This window comes from Peromyscus californicus, unplaced genomic scaffold, assembly GCF_007827085.1.
Source record: "Peromyscus californicus insignis strain IS unplaced genomic scaffold, ASM782708v3 Scaffold_8__1_contigs__length_139910024, whole genome shotgun sequence".
NCBI classification, from domain to species: domain Eukaryota; kingdom Metazoa; phylum Chordata; class Mammalia; order Rodentia; family Cricetidae; genus Peromyscus; species Peromyscus californicus.
In genome coordinates, this window is record NW_026294606.1 from 115,861,264 (window position 1) to 115,878,832 (window position 17,569).

General features: G+C 46.6%; 1 protein-coding gene across 5 annotated transcripts in view; it reads right to left on the reverse strand.

Annotated features, from left to right (window-relative positions):
- Positions 1 to 15,643, reverse strand: part of Ccdc113 (coiled-coil domain containing 113) — a 28,469-nt gene extending 12,826 nt beyond the window's left edge. Inside the window, exons 1-6 of one of the 5 annotated variants that reach the window (XM_052728591.1) lie at positions 15,452 to 15,643; positions 13,217 to 13,343; positions 11,415 to 11,570; positions 8,328 to 8,483; positions 6,269 to 6,349; positions 3,582 to 3,737 (exon numbers count right to left, since the gene is read on the reverse strand). In XM_052728591.1, the coding sequence (XP_052584551.1) occupies positions 3,582 to 3,737; positions 6,269 to 6,349; positions 8,328 to 8,483; positions 11,415 to 11,570; positions 13,217 to 13,343; positions 15,452 to 15,552 (777 nt within the window). In that variant the 5' untranslated portion in view covers positions 15,553 to 15,643. Of the gene's footprint in view, positions 1 to 3,581; positions 3,738 to 6,268; positions 6,350 to 8,327; positions 8,484 to 11,414; positions 11,571 to 13,216; positions 13,344 to 15,278 lie in introns of all 5 variants that reach the window. The other 4 variants (XM_052728590.1, XM_052728592.1, XM_052728593.1 and 1 more) reach the window with 4 other exon arrangements.
- Between the last annotated feature and the right edge of the window lie 1,926 nt (positions 15,644 to 17,569).

Here is a 17,569-nt window from a genome sequence, read left to right on the forward strand (position 1 = left end):
GACCCAGCTTTCCAGGTTAGCAAAGCACTTCAGAGTCTGTGCTTAAACAGCCACTTCTTGTCTCTGTTTACCCAGAGCAGTGGTCTGGGCACAATGCAGCTGCCTTCTCTGCCCATGGGCCCACCAGGCTGAAATCTAGGAGTTGGCCAGGCCCATGGCTTGTGTCTGGGTCTCAAGGACATCTCTCTATTTATTTATTTATTTATTTATTTATTTATTTATTTATTTATTTATTTATTATGTACACAGAAGAGGGTGTCAGATCTCATTACAGATGGTTGTGAGCCACCATGTGGGTGCTGGGAATTGAACTCAGGACCTCTGGGAGAACAGTCAGTGCTCTTAACCGCTGAGCCATCTCTCCAGCCCTCAAGGACCTCTCTTAAGCCCAGTGGTTGCTGGTTATTTCCTTGAAGGCATGGCACTAAGGGGTTTTCTTCCTGGCTGTCAGCAGTTCATTCAATTCCTAGAGGCCACCTAAGATTCCTTCAATGAAGCCTCCTCTATCTTCAAAGCAGTAATGGAGTTTTGGCCCCAAATTTCACTTATGCTTCCTATCTATGACTTCTTTTTGCAAAGAAAATCTGCTTTCGATGGGCTCATGAGATGAATCAGGTCTCTTGGACACCTCCTCATCTTAGTGTCTACCTGGCCACATAGTTGCATCACAGAAATGACTCCATGCCCTGAGCCATCAAATTCCCAGTCTGGATTTGCATTACATGGGGTGTGCTCCTGTGAGTGGGGCTGGGGACTTCTTAGAATTCTATCCTCCTCAGGGCACCAAGTCACTTAAGTCTGTCAAGGGTGATTCATGGCAGCTGTAGTCATGAACTTATACCCTCCCTGCTGGACCCACCAGTCAGAGAAAACACCAGCACCATTCACACTCAGGCTCTCTTCGGAAAGTCACAGGAGAGAAGACAGTGTGCCTGCCTGTATGGTCTCAGAGCTGTGCCTTGAGCGTTTGGCCCTGTACCCGGCATGCATGGGCATTGTTACTTTTGCCAACAAAGGGGAGTTAATCTGAATGTTTTCAACAAGGTCTCATACTTGGTTGTTTGATATGTGTGCCAAATGGCCCTGCTTTCACCCGCCCATGACCACCAAAACCACAGCCAAACTGCACCGGTTAGCTGCTATTCACTGAGCACCTGCTCTGGGCAAGCCTTGTTTTCTGCTGCCGGGCTCACTGCATGGTCTCACGCAAAACTCCATCCAGAGACGTGGACCTTGCCTCTGGCAGCTGAAGCACCTATACCGGAGGAAACATCGCCACTCCCCTAGTAGAGCCACATCCAGTCCCAGTGGCGTCAGACTCCCCGAGCCACTACTGTTCTGCCTCCATGTCCCCTACAAGAGCTGAGAAATTGGGACCTGGGAGAAGGCAGCAAGATAGCTTCCCCCTCAGTTCCTGACTTGGGCCCACCCTCAGGCTCCCACGGAGCATCTTTTCAGCTCCACCTTTGCTCATCTTCTCATGCAACAGGCTAACAGGCGGCATTCCGACTGGCCCACCGTGCCGCGGCTCCCATTTGCCAGTGGTCTATACTGTGACTTCAGACCCAGCCCATGGAGCCCAGGTTCTGTAACCTGGCAGCTTCACCAGTGAAACCGCGGCTCCACTGCCCAAATCCCACAAGTCAAGGCAGGCCCCGGGCCACCGAACTGCCTCCATGAGATAAGGTCAAGGCCCAGCGTGAGCAGCTAGCCAGGCATCGAGGGCCGGAAGTCACCTGACTGGTCTCATCTTGAAGTAATTGTTCAGATGGCATAAGCCAAATGTGGACAGTCACACATGTGCTTCAGAATGCTGGCTCCGTAGCTCTTCATGCTCTGTGTGGGATGAAGGAGGTTGAGAGCGACACACACTGGGCTAGCAGCTCCCTCTGGCTCTTATTTATATGACTTGACTCTTAACAAAATCTCAGTATCTTTGCTTTAGTTTTGTTTTTGTTTTTTGTTTGTTTTTTGTTTTGTTTTGGTTTTGGTTTTGTAAAGAAAAATGTTGAAGCCGGGCGGTGGTGGCACACGCCTTTAATTCCAGCACTCGGGAGGCAGAGGCAGGCGGATCTCTGTGAGTTCAAAGGCAGCCTGGTCTACAAAGCGAGTTCCAGGAAAGGCGCAAAGCTACACAGAGAAACCCTGTCTCGAAAAAAAAAAATGTTGAGCAAACATAAGTCTGATCTAACACATTCAAATTCACTTTGCTTTTCTTTTTTGTGGAGGACTTTTGAGAGGTTTTGTTTGTTTGGAGGCAAAGTCTCTCAATGTTGCCCAAACTGCCCTTCCCACCCCTATTCCCAAGTGCAGGAATTAATGGACAAATGGTGCCACGCCTAGCTATAAATTCACATTGTTAATCACATTTTTGTGGGCCAAATGAAGCTCACATGTAAGCCACCTACGCTACAGCCACCATTGTCCTAGGAACAAGGCCAAGAGCCAGCAAACTCATTCTGTGAAGGGCCAAATAGTAAATATTTTCAGCTTTGCAGGACCAGAGGCAAAATTTTACACGCTATCAAGTTACTCCTGCTAACAAGAGAAAGTCTCCAGAGTCCTGTAAGTGAAAGTAAAAGCATAATAACTGGAGTAACACCTTAGAATAGGGCTGGGGAGGTGGAGCTGCAGGTAGACCTGCTTGCCACCATGCCTGACAACCTGGGTTTGAGCCCTGCAACCCACACGGCAGGCGAGAGCTGGCTCTTGTAACCTGCCCTCTGATCTCCACATGTATGCCATGGCATACTTGCCCACAAGCACACACATGCACACAGAAAATAAAAGGATGATATATATATATATATATATGTGTGTGTATTATTTATATAAATATTTATGATGATATCTATCTACTACATCATATATATATATATAAATATATATAACTTTATAGAAGACAGCTCAGTTTTTCTGAGTTGGTTTGACAATGTCCTCCATCATTCAACTACATGTGAAAGCCATTCTTAGCTCGCAGGATGGGGGATGAGACATACTCACTCATCTCGCTGGCCACTATGATACTTTATCACTCACAGGGTGACCAGATGGCTTGGTCTGCTGGGGATAGGCCCTATTCATACCCATAGTCCCTGCTTAATTATTAATAGTGCCTCTTCTCTCTCCCCAAAGTGTTGCATTCAGATGATAAATCATTTAGTAGTTTTCTGATTTATGGCTGAGACTGTTTTAAGTGGAGCGCTGAATGCATCCCTCAATTAAACAGGGCCCTAATGTGGTTCACTTTCAAACACTGTACATAAAAATTGCCCAGGGAATTCAAAACAAAGCCAGATCCATGGGCCCTCACCTCCTAATTCAACCAGTCATGGTGGGACTGGAGCACAGACATGTTTTCCAAAGGAAAAGGCTCCCAGGTGGGCCTCGTGGGCAGCGAGGACTGTGAGAGCACTCTGGGGATTTTATGAGACCAGGCTTTGCCAAGTTAAGAGAAGTCGGGGACAACAGGACACACCTACAACCTGGGTGAACCGCTTATGCGCACAGGGCCCTCCCTGAGGTGGGGCAGGTGGATGTAGGAAGCCTGGCAGGGCGCCTGGCCCTGGGGTGGGCCTTACTTTGTAGGTGTTGAGGACCTGCAGGGTGTTCCCAGAGGCCAGCTTCAGCTGGATCAGTTCTTGATTCCTTGCTTCAATCGTCTCTAAAAACTGAGCGTTCTCGATTTTCAACTGCTGAAAGTCAACATCGTGCAGGGCCTCGCCCACCTCCTCCTTCTGTGATTCACAAAGAAGAGCAGAGGCAAGGTCAGGTGTGACCGTTAGCTTAAGCTCCTGTCCCGCAATCTGGCGAGATTTCGGAGGTCTGCCACTGTCCACTGAAAACCTCCTGGCGTTAGCAGGGTGGTCGGCACTGGGGCTGGCTATTGAAGTTAACACAAGGCCTCCAGACTCAAGGGACCTACACATCACAGAGAAGCCAAAGACGGCGACACAGCAGTGTGAAAGGGAGGGACGCCGCACACAGAAGCTCTAGGGCCGGGACGGGGAGACTGCACTCAGGGAAATGGTCCTTGGACACAGCTATGAAGGCAGCCTGAAAAGCAGGCCATTTCAAAGTCACTTTTAATCTGGCCTTGGTGGCATAGCCCTGTAATCCCAGCATTTGGGAGGCTGAGGCAGGAGGACTTCAAGATTGAAGCAATCATAGTAGGCTATGTGGCAAGACTTTGTCTCAAAAGCAAATAAATGAATTTAACTTTTAAACCTGGAAACCCACAAAAGGTTGCCCATAATTTCCCCTTGTTTGAGTCAACATTTTTGTAGGCATGTATATGGGGTCCCTCTCTGAACTGTGCCCCTACTTCCTGGCCAGGCCCATGCCCTCTTGTTGGTTGTTGCTATAGTTCCCACCTCTGCAGTCTCCTGAGCTGCATTAAGCCCCAGGGTTGCTGCTCCCTCCCAAGTGCCACAATTTCCTTAAATCCAGATACCGCTCACCCAGCAACACCGCATAACCTGTTTTTTGTACCCGGGGCAACCCTTTAAACAGAGTTGTGTTTGCCCTCCTCTCAGGACTCTACGCTCCATTAGCCTGTGTGCTTAGGGATAGGGCTCACACGTCTGTCATCTCTGTGCAGCAACGGCGTATAGGTTAAAGGTCATCCACAGACGATTACTTCAAGTCCCTCGTCATGGTGCCTGAGCCTGCAATGAAGCCCTGGAGACCAGGGAGCTCACCATCTGCAGGCAGCCCCTGGGCAGTGTTCCTTCTTCTAGGCCTCACTGGCTCCACCTTTCCACGGCAGCCCTAAGCACAGATAGTCACGCTCCATCTTGCCATGTCACACCACCGCCACATCTTGCTTCTTTCAAGTGTGGAGTTCCCACCGGCGAGACTGCACCGGGAAGCGCAGAGCAGGGAGTCCCTCCTGGTTTGGTTCATGTTTCTAGGACAGCCCAGGACCCTGCTAATTGTCACAGACTCTGCATCTAAGCCTGTGCCTGAGATATTCTGGGAGTCTTGCATTTCTCCTTAGTCACATTAGGGCTGCTCCAGCCTGCCGAGGTCTTTCTGGATCCTGAGTCAACCCAGAAATAGTTGCCCGACATGAACATTGCCCTGTCCAGTCCCATATCACTGTCCACGGCTACCTCTGATGCACATGTCTTCAGCACCCATATTTGGTATAATGGTAAAAACACTGGGAAGGGAAATGATGAAGCCATAGGTCATGTTCCAGATTCAGCCCTCCTGCCTTTAACTGGGAGCCCTTGAAGTCATCTGCTGATTGCACAGTAAAATGATACCACTCAGCCACATCCCTCAAAGAGCCACATGTGTGTCCTAAGACTCAAATTTAGGCCAATTCTGTCTACAGAAAGCCTCGAAGTTGCCTGCCCAGTAGCTACGTTGGTTTCTTCTGGTTGCTGCCACAGAGTGCTACAAACCTAGTGTCTTAACCCATGCAGGCAGATGTATTACTTCCCCATTCTGGGGACTGAGTAGGTTTGGGGCTAAAATCACAATGCTATCAGTGCTGCATTCCTTGGGGGCTCTTGGTAAGAACTTCCTTGTTCTTTCCAGCTTCTGGAAGTTGCCTGTATTCCTTGGCTCATGACCCCTGCTTATTATATTTCCTCTCACCCTCTTTCCTTTCTCTCATAAGGAGGAAAGTGGTGTTGGGTACAGCCAGGTAACCCAAGATCATCTACTGTGTGGGTTAGCTTTAACTGTCCAATTGACACACCCTAGAATCACTTGGGAAGACTGTCTCAACAGGGTGTGTCTACCTTGGGCTGGCCTGTGGGGGAGTCTTAACTAGATTAATTGATGTGGGAAAGTTCAGCCCACTGTGGGTAGTATCATCCCCTAGGCAGAGGATCCTAAACTGCATTTAGAGTACAGCAATCCAGGTGAGCATAAAGAAACAAGCAAGCAAGCATGTATGTATTCATCTTTCTCTGCTCTTGGCTGTGGATGTGATGTGACGAACTGTTGGACGTCCCTGCCACTTCTCCACAGTGATGGACCGTAACCTGGAACTACAAACTGAAAAATATCCTTTCTACCCTAAGTTTCTTTTTCTCAGGATATTTTATCATAGCAGCAGAAATGAAGCCAGAACATCTCCCCTTCTTAAGACCTCTACATCACTAACAACTGCAAAGTTCTACTACTGTGTAAAACAACCTGTTCAAAGACCCCAGTGACTAGGACAGGAGTATTTCTCAGGGGTGGGCGGGCTCATGGGTGGGGAGAGCACTTGGACTACCTTTTAAAAAAGAAAGGAAAAAAACTCACCTACCTGTCTCAATTGTAAAAGCATCTTTTTCTTCTGAACTTTGAGAGAAACATTTTTCAAACATAATTTATCCTTCATATTATCCTTAAAAAAAAGCATATTTTAATCAATTACTCATCTTTACCACTGTTGCTCTGAATAACTAATCTGGGCCTACAAACCAGACCTTGAGCTCTAGCATTCAGTCACTTCTTTTTTTTTTTTTTTTTTTTGGTTTTTCGAGACAGGGTTTCTCTGTGTAGCTTTGCGCCTTTCCTGGAACTCACTTGGTAGTCCAGGCTGGCCTCGAACTCACAGAGATCCGCCTGGCTCTGCCTCCCGAGTGCTGGGATTAAAGGCGTGCGCCACCACCGCCCAGCTCAGTCACTTCTTTTCAGCCCTCTTAACTCTGCCCAAACAGGTGCCGAGAGGCCCTTTCACCAGAAGCCAAGAGGCAGAGGAAACTGGGTTGGCTTGGTGCCAGGGTTCCAGTGCTTCTCCATTTTTGGTATTATTTGGGTGTGGTGCTACTGCAGCGGACTTTACTGATAATACACTCTTGGGACTCTTGGGTCTTTTGTTCACATGGTAGGCTGCAAATGTTTACCATTCATAGCGTGTTAGGATTAAGAACCCTGCTCAACTGACCCCAGGGTCCAAAGTTAACAGGCTACAAAATCTCTGCAATTGAAAGCATACTCTCCCCACCCCATTCCCCTTCCTTTCTCCTGTCAGTCTGAGTCCGTCTCCTTATAGGAAGGAGATGAAAAGCGCCTATGAGCAACCTGTCTCAGCCTGTGCAGTAACCTGACTAGTTCACACCTTTCTCAAGGAAACATGCACATCTGGAAACAGATGACCAACCGGAGGAAACACCAGGACAGACTACAGATACTCATCCTGCCTGCTTGGCTGGTGTTTCCTTTTTGCTTTTGCTTTAATAAACACATATGTAGGGGTTGGGGATTTAGCTCAGTGGTAGAGTGCTTGCCTAGCAAGCACAAGGCCCTGGGTTTGGTCCTCAGCTCCGGGGGAAAAAAACAAAAACAAAAACATACATGTAAAATGCACACTTTGGGGGTGGGGGCTGGAGCGATGGCTCTGCGTTAAGAGTACCGGCCGCTCCTCTGGAGGACCTGGGTTTGGTTCCCAGCACCCATATGGAGACTCACAACCATTCATAATTCCAGTTCCAGGAGCTCTGATGCTCTCTTTTTGCTTACACAAGCACCAGGCCATGCACATGGTACACATAAATATACCTAGGCAAAACAAACAAACAAACAAAAAAGAAAAACCATACGCATGATTTTTTAAAATTTAGATATACACATACACTCGGAGATTAAAAACATATTTTATATATGTGTGGGAAGTATTATGGTGGCATGCAGGAGAAAATGCAGGCAGAACCTACCAGCCAGCCTACCTGGCACACTGCTCTTCTAAACAAGAAGCATGGCACAGTATGCTCCTGAAGTCAGAACACTGAATTCTGAAGTAGCCGGTAGCTGGCCTGTAGATGAGTCTTAGCTGGCATAGAAACCTTGGTGGTTAGAGCGCTATCCAAGCAGAGGTAATGTGCTAACCAACCACAGTCAATAGGCTTCCACTATATGTGGCTGCCCACGTGGGATTACGCAGCCTGTTCCCTGAAACAGTCTCTAGAGTGGTGTATTGACCCCTGGACATTGCTGTCTTGTCAGGGAAGCCAGGTAACAATGGCAGTGATCACCCCAGCAGAGGCTGCAGCACGTGGGTCATTTGTGTCATTGACCTAAGAACTGAATCTTTTATTTTATTTTAGTTTATTTATTTTTTTGAGGTAGGGTCTCTCCACATAGCCCTGGTTGTCTTGGAACTCGCTGTGTAGATCCTGAGTACTGGGATTAAAGGCATGCACAATCTTTAATCCTAGCACTTGGGAGGCAGAGGCAGGCAGATCTCTATGAGTTCAAGGCTAACCTGGTCTACAGAGTGAGTTCCAAGACAGCCAGGACTGGTAAACAGAGAAACCTTCTCTTGAAAAACCAAACCAAACAAAGAATCGATTCTTTAATTCCAAGCTCTGCCAGTAACTCACCCTCCGGCGGTTCATATCCTCGATGTACTTCATCACTTTCTGAGTGGCCAGAATGCTCCCTTTCTTCTTGGATATGGTTTTCATAATATCTTTTTCAAAGTCGTGCACTGCTCTCTGAACTTCAGTCCATCGAATATCAACTTCCTCGATGATAGCCTGGGAGGGTCGGCCAAGAGAGAAAGGTTTCCAAATAATCCCAAGAGCACACCTCAAGGATACCTAAGTCTCCACTGCTTCTGTCTCAGTGCAGGTGCTTCTTCTGGGGCTTAGAAAGATATCTTTAAGTACAAAGCCCTTTATATGACAACTACTATTTTATAACATGCCTTGGAAGTTAAAGCACCCACAGAATCTGGCAAGCCAACAAAAAACAAGACCAATGGTCTCTGTCACTATCCCCATATTGGCAGTATTACTTATCCATTAAAGGTCAAGCCATATAAAAGATACGGAAAATCTGGGTATGGTGGTAAACGTCTGTGATCCAAGTACTTGAGGGGATGAGGCAAGAGGGCTGTCAAGAGTTTGAGGCTAGCCTGGGCTACAAAGTGAGACCCTGTCTCAAATAACACAGTACCACCAAGACTCCAGCTAATCCAACACAAAGCATGAGTCACCGTTAAATCTAGAGAGATGATGAATTAGTCAGTGAGGTGATAAAGTATTCTTATATGTGTGTGTAACTTGAAGAAAAGATACTACAAATGAATATATATGCACAGAAGTCCTTCTTTATCTGCATTTTCTGTGTCTGCAGAATAGCTATTTGAAGATATTAAACAGAAAATGCAAGAAATAACCAATTCAGGTTTTAATTTGTACATCATCCTAAATAGCATGATAAAATTTCCATTCTGTCTCACCTGGGACACAAAGTCATCTTTTATCCAGTGTATCCTGTTATATATGCTACCCTCCCGTTAGTCAACTAGTAGTCACTTGGGTTATCCATTGACCGTGGGCAGCTGGCAGATTTCAGTGTTTGGGTTCAAGCAACCCTTGTTTTACCTAATAAAGGCCCCAAAATGCAAAATAAATGATGCTGGCAATTTATTAAGGTTTATTGTTAAAATTGTTCCAGTCTATATTAGTTACTGTTAACCTTGTGCTATGTCCAATGTTTAAGTTAAACTTTTTTACATGTATGTAGAGGAAAATAGAATATAGGGTTTGTCATTATCCAAGGTTTTGGAAACCCACAGGACAACTTGAGCATGTGCTCTGCAGATAAGGAAGAACTGTACAATGTCATAGAAAGACAGTGTTAAGCAGAAGGTATACTTCATGAGAGAATTTGATACCTCTTAAAAGGAAATTCATATGTATAGAGAAACTTATCTGAACTCTAGGAGGCCAATCCAAGTGTGAGTAGCAATTACTTCTGCTGAGATGGCAGCACCATGTTTTCGAATGTTCCTTTAGCTTCCCTGTATTTTTAAAATGTTCTATAAAGGGCTGGAGAGGTGGTAGAGTAGTTAGGAGCTGGCTGCTCCTGCAGGGAACCCTTGTCATGTCTCCAGCACCCACATGTTGGCTTACAACTCGCCGTAACCCCAGCTCCGGGAGTCCTGACACCCTCTTCTGGCCTCTGTGGGCACCAGACATGCATGGAATGCACAGACATACACGCAGGCAAACATTCACATCTACAAAATAAGAATAAATAAATATTTAAAAAATAAATAAAATATTCTTTAACAAATATGGGCTGCATTGAACATTGAAACACACACACACACACGCACACACACACACACACACACACACACACACACCTACCTTTAGAGGACAGCGTGAGAAGACATCTGGCTATACTCTAAGTCATTCTAGTCAAGTCTCTCCTGGTTTGCTAACAGGAAACAGCGTCTTCAGTGGGTCTCCCCAGACTCTAGTCTTCCCATGTGGGAGTACCAGAGCCCTTACACACTGCTTTCACCATGTTCTTTTCCTGCTCACTTTCTTCCGTGGGATCCAGCTTTCTAAGACATGGAAGGTTGGATAAACCCTCTGCCTGGTTCTCAGGCCTCATTACCCTACTCGACCTGATTCCCAAACCGGACTCCTTAGTGTGAGTTTGCCAAGCTCGTACCTACATCCCCTCCTTGTGACTTCCACCTCACCTGTGGTGCTCCTCCTGGCCATTCCTGGAACAAAGGACATCCTTCCTCAAGGACAGACCAAGTCCTGTGCTAAGGAGTATTTATTTTGATCCGCTTGGCTGTCAGAGGCAAGCTAATAATTTTATCCCATGGGAAACCAAGTAAACAGGATTATTTATTCACGGGGGGGGGGGGGGGGGCTGATTTTATTGGACTTAATGGGAGAGGCTGTGTTGGAGCTCAGAAATCATGTCCATGACTATGTATGTGGTATATGAAGGCTGACGTGGGCATTTGCACCTAATTCACTCACTGAAACCTTAAACTCCTTGTGTTCTTAAAGAGTTATTGCAAAAATTTGAGGCTGCATAGTCACTGTGGTTATGGATTTTCTTGAAGATTGATTTAGTTTATTGTTTTCATGTATATGAGTGCTTTGCCTGCATGTATGTATGTAGACCACACATGTGCCTGGTACCTTCAAAGGTCAGAAGAGGGCATCAGATCTTTAGGGGCTGGAGTTATAGACAATATGAGCTACCACGTGGTGCTGGGAATTGAATCCTGGTCCTCTGCAAAAGAAACAAGTGCTCTTAACCGCTGAGACATCTCTCTAGCCCATGGCTATGCTTTTAAAAAAAAAAACATATTTTAGAGACAGATGACAAAATACTTGCAGGAGACAATATGCCTAGAGTTCACTTCCTAGCATCCCAGTGAGGAACGGGGAACGAGAGCGGTTTTATGCCAATGGTGTCATAGCTTGGTGCTGTTGGTGATGATAGTTCTCTATGCTGGAGTATTTTTGATACTTTATATTGAAACAAGTTTAAAGATTGTTACACACACAGAGGGGGGGGGAGCTACTGGTAAGTTCTGTAGAGGTAAGTCCTTCATTTGTCTCATTCTCCTTGGGTTTCTTCTCAAGGATCAGCAAGATGTGGACACCCCACAGGTGGAGAGGTGCAGCCCAGGGAGAAGGGGGTACCTCATGGTACTGCAGGTCCCGTTCTGCATTAGCCCGCATGTGCCGAATTTCCTCTCTCGTGTCTTCCAGCTCCTTTTGTACAAGCTCAAGCTTCTGGTCTACAGTGAGGCCTGCACGGTCACCTAAGCGAGCCTTGGATTTACGCCTACTTCGAAACTGTAACTCAAGCAAAACCAAGTCAGGGTCAGAGAGGAATTGATGATAAAGCAGCCCTAGGTAGTTATCAAAATGAGCTCTGGGACCTACAAGAAGGTGCCCTGGATAGAGCCAGAGACATGGTAAAAGGATGTTGGACATTAAGGCTGAAATGACATTTCCCAAGTCATCCTAAGGCCTTGTACTAAATATCACAAGGCTTATGTTTGACAATGAGTTGAAATACATCAGAGTATCCCGAGGGTAGAAATGTGTGGGCCAGTATTGTAACGCACTATCCTCTGAGCCACACTGTTACTGTCTCCAAAAGAACAGTTGCATGTGCTTTGGAGAGTCCATCACAATCATGCCTGTGGACTGTTGACATTCCCTCATAGAAGGAACAGGGAGGGTCACTGGACCCTCACCCGAGTTTCCAGCCACTCCTCCCAGGCAATTCTGCCTTGATTGCATGAGGTCTCTAGAAGGGGCAAGAGTGTGTAGACTGTGGAGGACTGGGGGAGAAGGACATAGGAGGAGCTTCCCTGGGAAGCTACGGGGAGCCATCATGCATACTGGATGAAGACTTGGCAGTGCAGCTGCTTTGGGGTCACCAGCGAGCGCTCTGTAAATAAGCCCAATAAACTCACTGGTGTCCCCAGGGTGAACCGTGGTGGATTTGTTCTTTGGTTTGTGTTGGGACCTTAGGAGGAAGGGATCGTTACCACTCACATCTCCCCAGGGAAAGCATTTTAGAAACACCCCAGCTATCGGCCAGGGAAGACCTAGAGCTCAGTGCTTCGACACGAACACGGAAGAGCAATGTATCTGGAGCACTGGGTTTAGCAAAAGAGACAAAAATCATGAATTTTCTAGGCCCTCAAAGGCAATGATCATAGAAGGTGGTTCAGGTAAGGTGTGAGTTTCAAAGAAAATTTGTTTCATCCTCAAAGAATAAAAACCTACATCGATTGGCCCTTTGAGATAAATCTGGCAGACGGACACTTCACTCATTTATGTGGCTGGACAGACCTTGTTTGTGACTGTTCTGAGACAGAGTCTCTCTGTGTATCCCTGGCTCATCTGAAACTCACTATGTAGACCAGGCTGGCGACATAAAACTCACGGAGTTTTGCTTGCCTCTGCTTCCTGGGTTCCAGGATTAAAGGCATGTGCAACCATGCCTGGTTTGGATAGACCTTGTAAACTGAGTTCCCCATTTAAGGAAACTTCTTGTTTCAGTGAATGGGTTTGAACTCAGGGCCCTGTGTCTATTAGGCAAGCACTCTATCCCCGAGCTAGGTTCCAGCCCTTGGGTTTTGTTTGTTTTGAGACGTGGTCTTACTGTGTAGCCTAGGCTGACCTAAAACTCTGTGGCCTTCCTTCCTCGGCCTCTCAAGTGCTGGGATTACAGGTTTGCGCTTCCATACCAGCCTTCAAGGAATTCTTCCGCGTAAACTAAGGTATTCTGGAAGAGTCAACTACAAGGTGAATGAGACGCCCTCACTTGAAAGGAACTAGAAGGGAAGGAAGAATGAGAAAGTAGAACAGGGAGAAAGCCCTATGGCCACTCGGCCCGAGAAGGCACACCGAAGGCCGACACACCAAGACGATCTGCATTTATGGAGGCGAACAGGATGAAGTAATTTCCACCTTTCATTATGTACCTGTGAGAATTCTGCTGATGATATTTTCAATTCTGATAACCGTGGCGTTCGGTAATCCCTAGGTTCCAGTCTAAAGTAATATTTCTCAAACATCTCTGTTTCTGTTCTGAGAGCGGAGTTTCCATAGCTGCAAGATACAGAGTACCTAAGTGAATTCTATGAATAGCACCCCAGCTAATCAGTAATTAGTCCATCATCGGCCACACATGGCCTTCTGTAAGACACGCAGCTTCTTGGTGCCTTCCCTTCTTCACCCATAATGGGTATAATGACTCCATCTTCCCTTAAGGGCAGTGTCAAGCAGTGCATGACATGAGGTCAGCTTCTGGCCGTGGAGTACTACTAGAGTATTGGATCTCTTGGTTATTGTGTCTAACAAGCCCCAAAATTCAGAGTGCTGGGGTCCTATTGATGGCTGTTGTTGCTGGTCCCATCTTCAGATATCATCTAACTCATGTGTAAAAGCGATGTCTGCTTTCTTGAAGCTATCTATACCCACCAGCATCTTCAGATGGTGGCTTCTGTTTCTCTGCTCTTTTACTGGCAGCACCCAACAGACTAGAAATCCCATCAGACATTTATCATAAACGGAAGAGGTCTTTGAACTGTGGTTTTTAAACAAGAGATAAAACATCTAGCTTATCTTGTATATGCCAAGGTTATGGCTTTTACAACTACTTCTCATATATAAAACGTGCCTTTTGTGTTTGTTTGGAGACAGGGTATAGTAGTTTGAACGAGAATGACCCCCTTGGGCTCGGGTATTTGAATGACTGGTCTCCATCTGGTGGAACTGTTTGGGAAGGATTGGGAAGTGTGGCCCTGTAGGAGGAGGTGTGTCATTTGAGGTGAGCTTTGATGTTTCCAAAGACCATGTCATTCCCAATGACTGCATTCCCTCTACCCTGAGTTTGTGGATCAAACGGAAGCTCTTAGCTCCTGCTCCAGCGCCATGCCTGCCGCCTGCTTCCATGCTCTCCACTATGATGATCATGAACTCTAACCCCCTGGAGCCATGAGTCCCTAAATTAAATGCTTTCTTTTATTAGTTGCCTTGGTCATAGTGTTTGGTCACAGCAATAAAAAAGAAGCTAAGATACAGGGCATTGCCGTGTAGCCCTGGCTAGTCTGGAACTTGTGCAATGTAGACCAGCCTGACCTTGAATTCACAGAAATCCACCTGCCTCACTGGTGCTGGCACTAAAGGTGTGAGCCACCATGCCCAACTTTAAGCTGTGTGTGTGTAGTAGTGGGACTGAACCAATAGGGCTCTCCCACTGATCGACACCCCCAGTCCTAAAACCTTCCTATTCTATCTGTATGTACATACACAAATACACATGCAGAAGAGACCCTGGCCTTGAGGCCTGGGTGTACTGTTAAACTAACTCCTGAATTTGAGATCAGTACAGAAAGCTAACGGAAAAGAGAGGAAAATCAAGACATCCTGCCTTTTCAGCACCAATCATAGAGCCTTCCACAGGTTCCTGAGTCTGAATCTCTGCTTCAAGACCTTAGGGAAGGAAACTTCAGAAAGTGTGTACCTCCTGGGATGGCTGTATCATATATAAGGCTGTGGCATATGACAGGCACTCAAAATGGCAGCTATTAGTAATAATCTCTCGATTCTGGTGTAAACTGTTTCTCGATGGATGGGAGCAACACCTATTCGGGCTGCCAGAAACAGGATACTGTCTAATATCAACACATCGTACACGGAACCTCAACTACATCATGGAATCTTTGCATCCAGTTCACTTGCTGTGGTAGGTAGAAAACAGGCTCTGGGAAATACAGAGCACTGGGCCAATCCTTCCTCGCCGTCTCCATGCTTAGACCCTCATTCGGCCCGTGAAGCCTCAACTAGACCATTTCAACAGCTTCGTTTCCACCCAGTGGCCATCTTCATTTTTATCATACTAACTTTGGAAAAGGGCTTAGAAGGCCACCATGTAGAGTGGCTCGGGAGAGTGGCTGCCGGACACCAGGGGAGACACCAAGCTCTAGCTTCACCAAATCCTCTCCGGTCTTTGCAAGCCACCTGACTCCCTTGTCGCTCTACCTTGTCCTGGCTCCATCAGTGGCTTGTCAGCTCAAGAGCAGGCAAGTGGCAAGTGTAACCAGGCAAAGAAGCTCCTTCTCCACCGTAGTGGGCTGTGTCCCCTCGGGGCTCGGCGTAGGCCTGGGTGGTCTGCAGGCTGCAGCTGAGGCCCAAGAGGCCCACGGTGCCAGTACCTGAGCTCCTCCACCAGCCCGCACAGTTGGATGACAGGAAGCTCGCCACTCTCCTCCGTCTGGGAGTCTGTGGCCGTGCTCTCCGACTCCTCCTCAGCCATCTCTCAACCTTGCGTGCTCAGTGAGCCTTCAGTAAGACGCCCCGCGTCACTCCAGCTGCGACCCTGCGGCGCGTTGCCCAGACAACTGAACGCCGCTTGTAGGGGCGGGGCTTCGGGTGGTCCTGCCCCTTCCTTGCGCCTCCCGCGAGGAAGGTGGAGCGGTGCAGCTTGACTACTCCGATGCCTGATCTCTGGGTCGCTCTTAAATTGGTAGTCACAACAACAGCTCGGGTTTGCTCAGCACCTTCTCTGTCTTTGGCGCCATGTTAAGCCTATTTCATGCAAATCCTTGCAAAGACTTTGTAATAATTCTGTTCATCCTTCCAACCAGAAACTCCAGGTCCAGAAAGCATGGTGAGGATCCTAGTCTGTGTTCACTGCCTGCAGCCTCACACATGCGAGCTGCAGTTTTTGTAACATTTGCAATGTCTCTCGTTGCTGGAAAAGAAAGAGAAAGAGAAACTGTGTCTGATTTTAAAATAATTATGAGTTCAAGCCAAGTGCGTCTTTAGTATCCTGGGATAATGTGTGGCAAAGACCTTTTGCTTCTTTTAATGGTTTGTAGTTAGGGAGATAACGGAGCCCAGCAAGCTGCAGCCTGGGGTGACGACAGCAGCAGCATTCTCTGATACACTTAAAGGTGGCTAAGGTGCTAAGTTTTATGATTTGTCGTTAAAAACCACTTTTAAAAAATTGTTTAAATACATGTAAAGCAGTGTGAGTTTCAAGGTGTGGTAAATTTGGAAAACATTAAACCGTAATTCACACAATTAATATGTCACTAAATTAATTTGCACACTACAATTAATACTGAAATTCGTTCTTTGTGTTGGCTTAGGAGTGAGGCTGCTGTGGCTAAGATGCCCCTATAAAAAAGGGAAGGGAGGGAGGAAAGAACCTTCTGCCGTAAGGAACTAGAAAATGGGGCAGCTAGAGCCAAGAAGGAAAAGTTCCAGAGAAAGGCTTATCCCAGGCGAATTATGGATGCGACAGTGGTGGGGTTTTTAACCAAGGGCTCCATAGGTGGTGTTCTATTTTAAACCATCAAAAGTTTTCAAAATTCTCCAGCTGGAGTAAACCTAGAGCAAATTTGACAGCCGTCAAAACCAGAACTCCGCAGTTGGACGGTGGCGTTGACGTTTGGGGAGGTCTTTTTTCCATGATTGACTGTAGTGCGGTTCAAGTCAGAGGCAAGAAGGTCTCTGGTACTCTGCCACTGGTACTTTTCTCCTGGAAGTAAGAAATGGACCTGTAGCCACAAGTGGATCTGCTGTGACGTGTGGCCTTCTCTGGAAGCTTTAATGAAGGAACCAGGAACTTGTTGACAGGGTTTGTTTCTGCAAAGTTAGTTCCCCAGTGGCCTTCAGTTTGCTGAAGTCCCTTCCCAGTCATCTTCAAGCCGGGTGCAGTCCATTCACACGACAGTTACTCACTCCCTGGAGACTTCCAGAAAAATCAGTAGGATTTTTTTCCCTGAAATTCTTTAGTGGATGCGCTAAAGTTCAAAAACTTCAGAAGACTAAGCTGCAGTCTGTTTAAAATAAGAGGGTCAACTGTGGCCAAAAGGGCCAGATCTCTGTGAGTTCAAGGTCAGCCTGGTCTACAAAGTGAGTTCCAGGACAGCCAGGGCTATACAGAAAAAACCTATCTCAAAAAACAAAAAAAAAATTATTTTAATAATTTTTTATTTATTATTTATTTAATTTATTTATGTATTTGTGTGTGTCTTTTCATGTTTATGCAGAGGCTAGAGACATCAGATCCCTTTGGAGGTGGAGTTATACGTAGTTGTGAGACACTTGGCATGGGAGTTAGGAACCAAACTGAGGTCCTCAGAAGGAACAGTATGCACTCCTAACTGCTGAACCATCTCTCCAGCCCCAGGCAACTCTAATTTTAATAGTCTCAAATTGGAAGCAACCCAAATGTCCACCCACAGATGAAAGACTAAAGACATTGCTATGCATGAGTTACTGTCCATCAATAAAATAGGGAAGTACACTGCTAATTCAGGTAA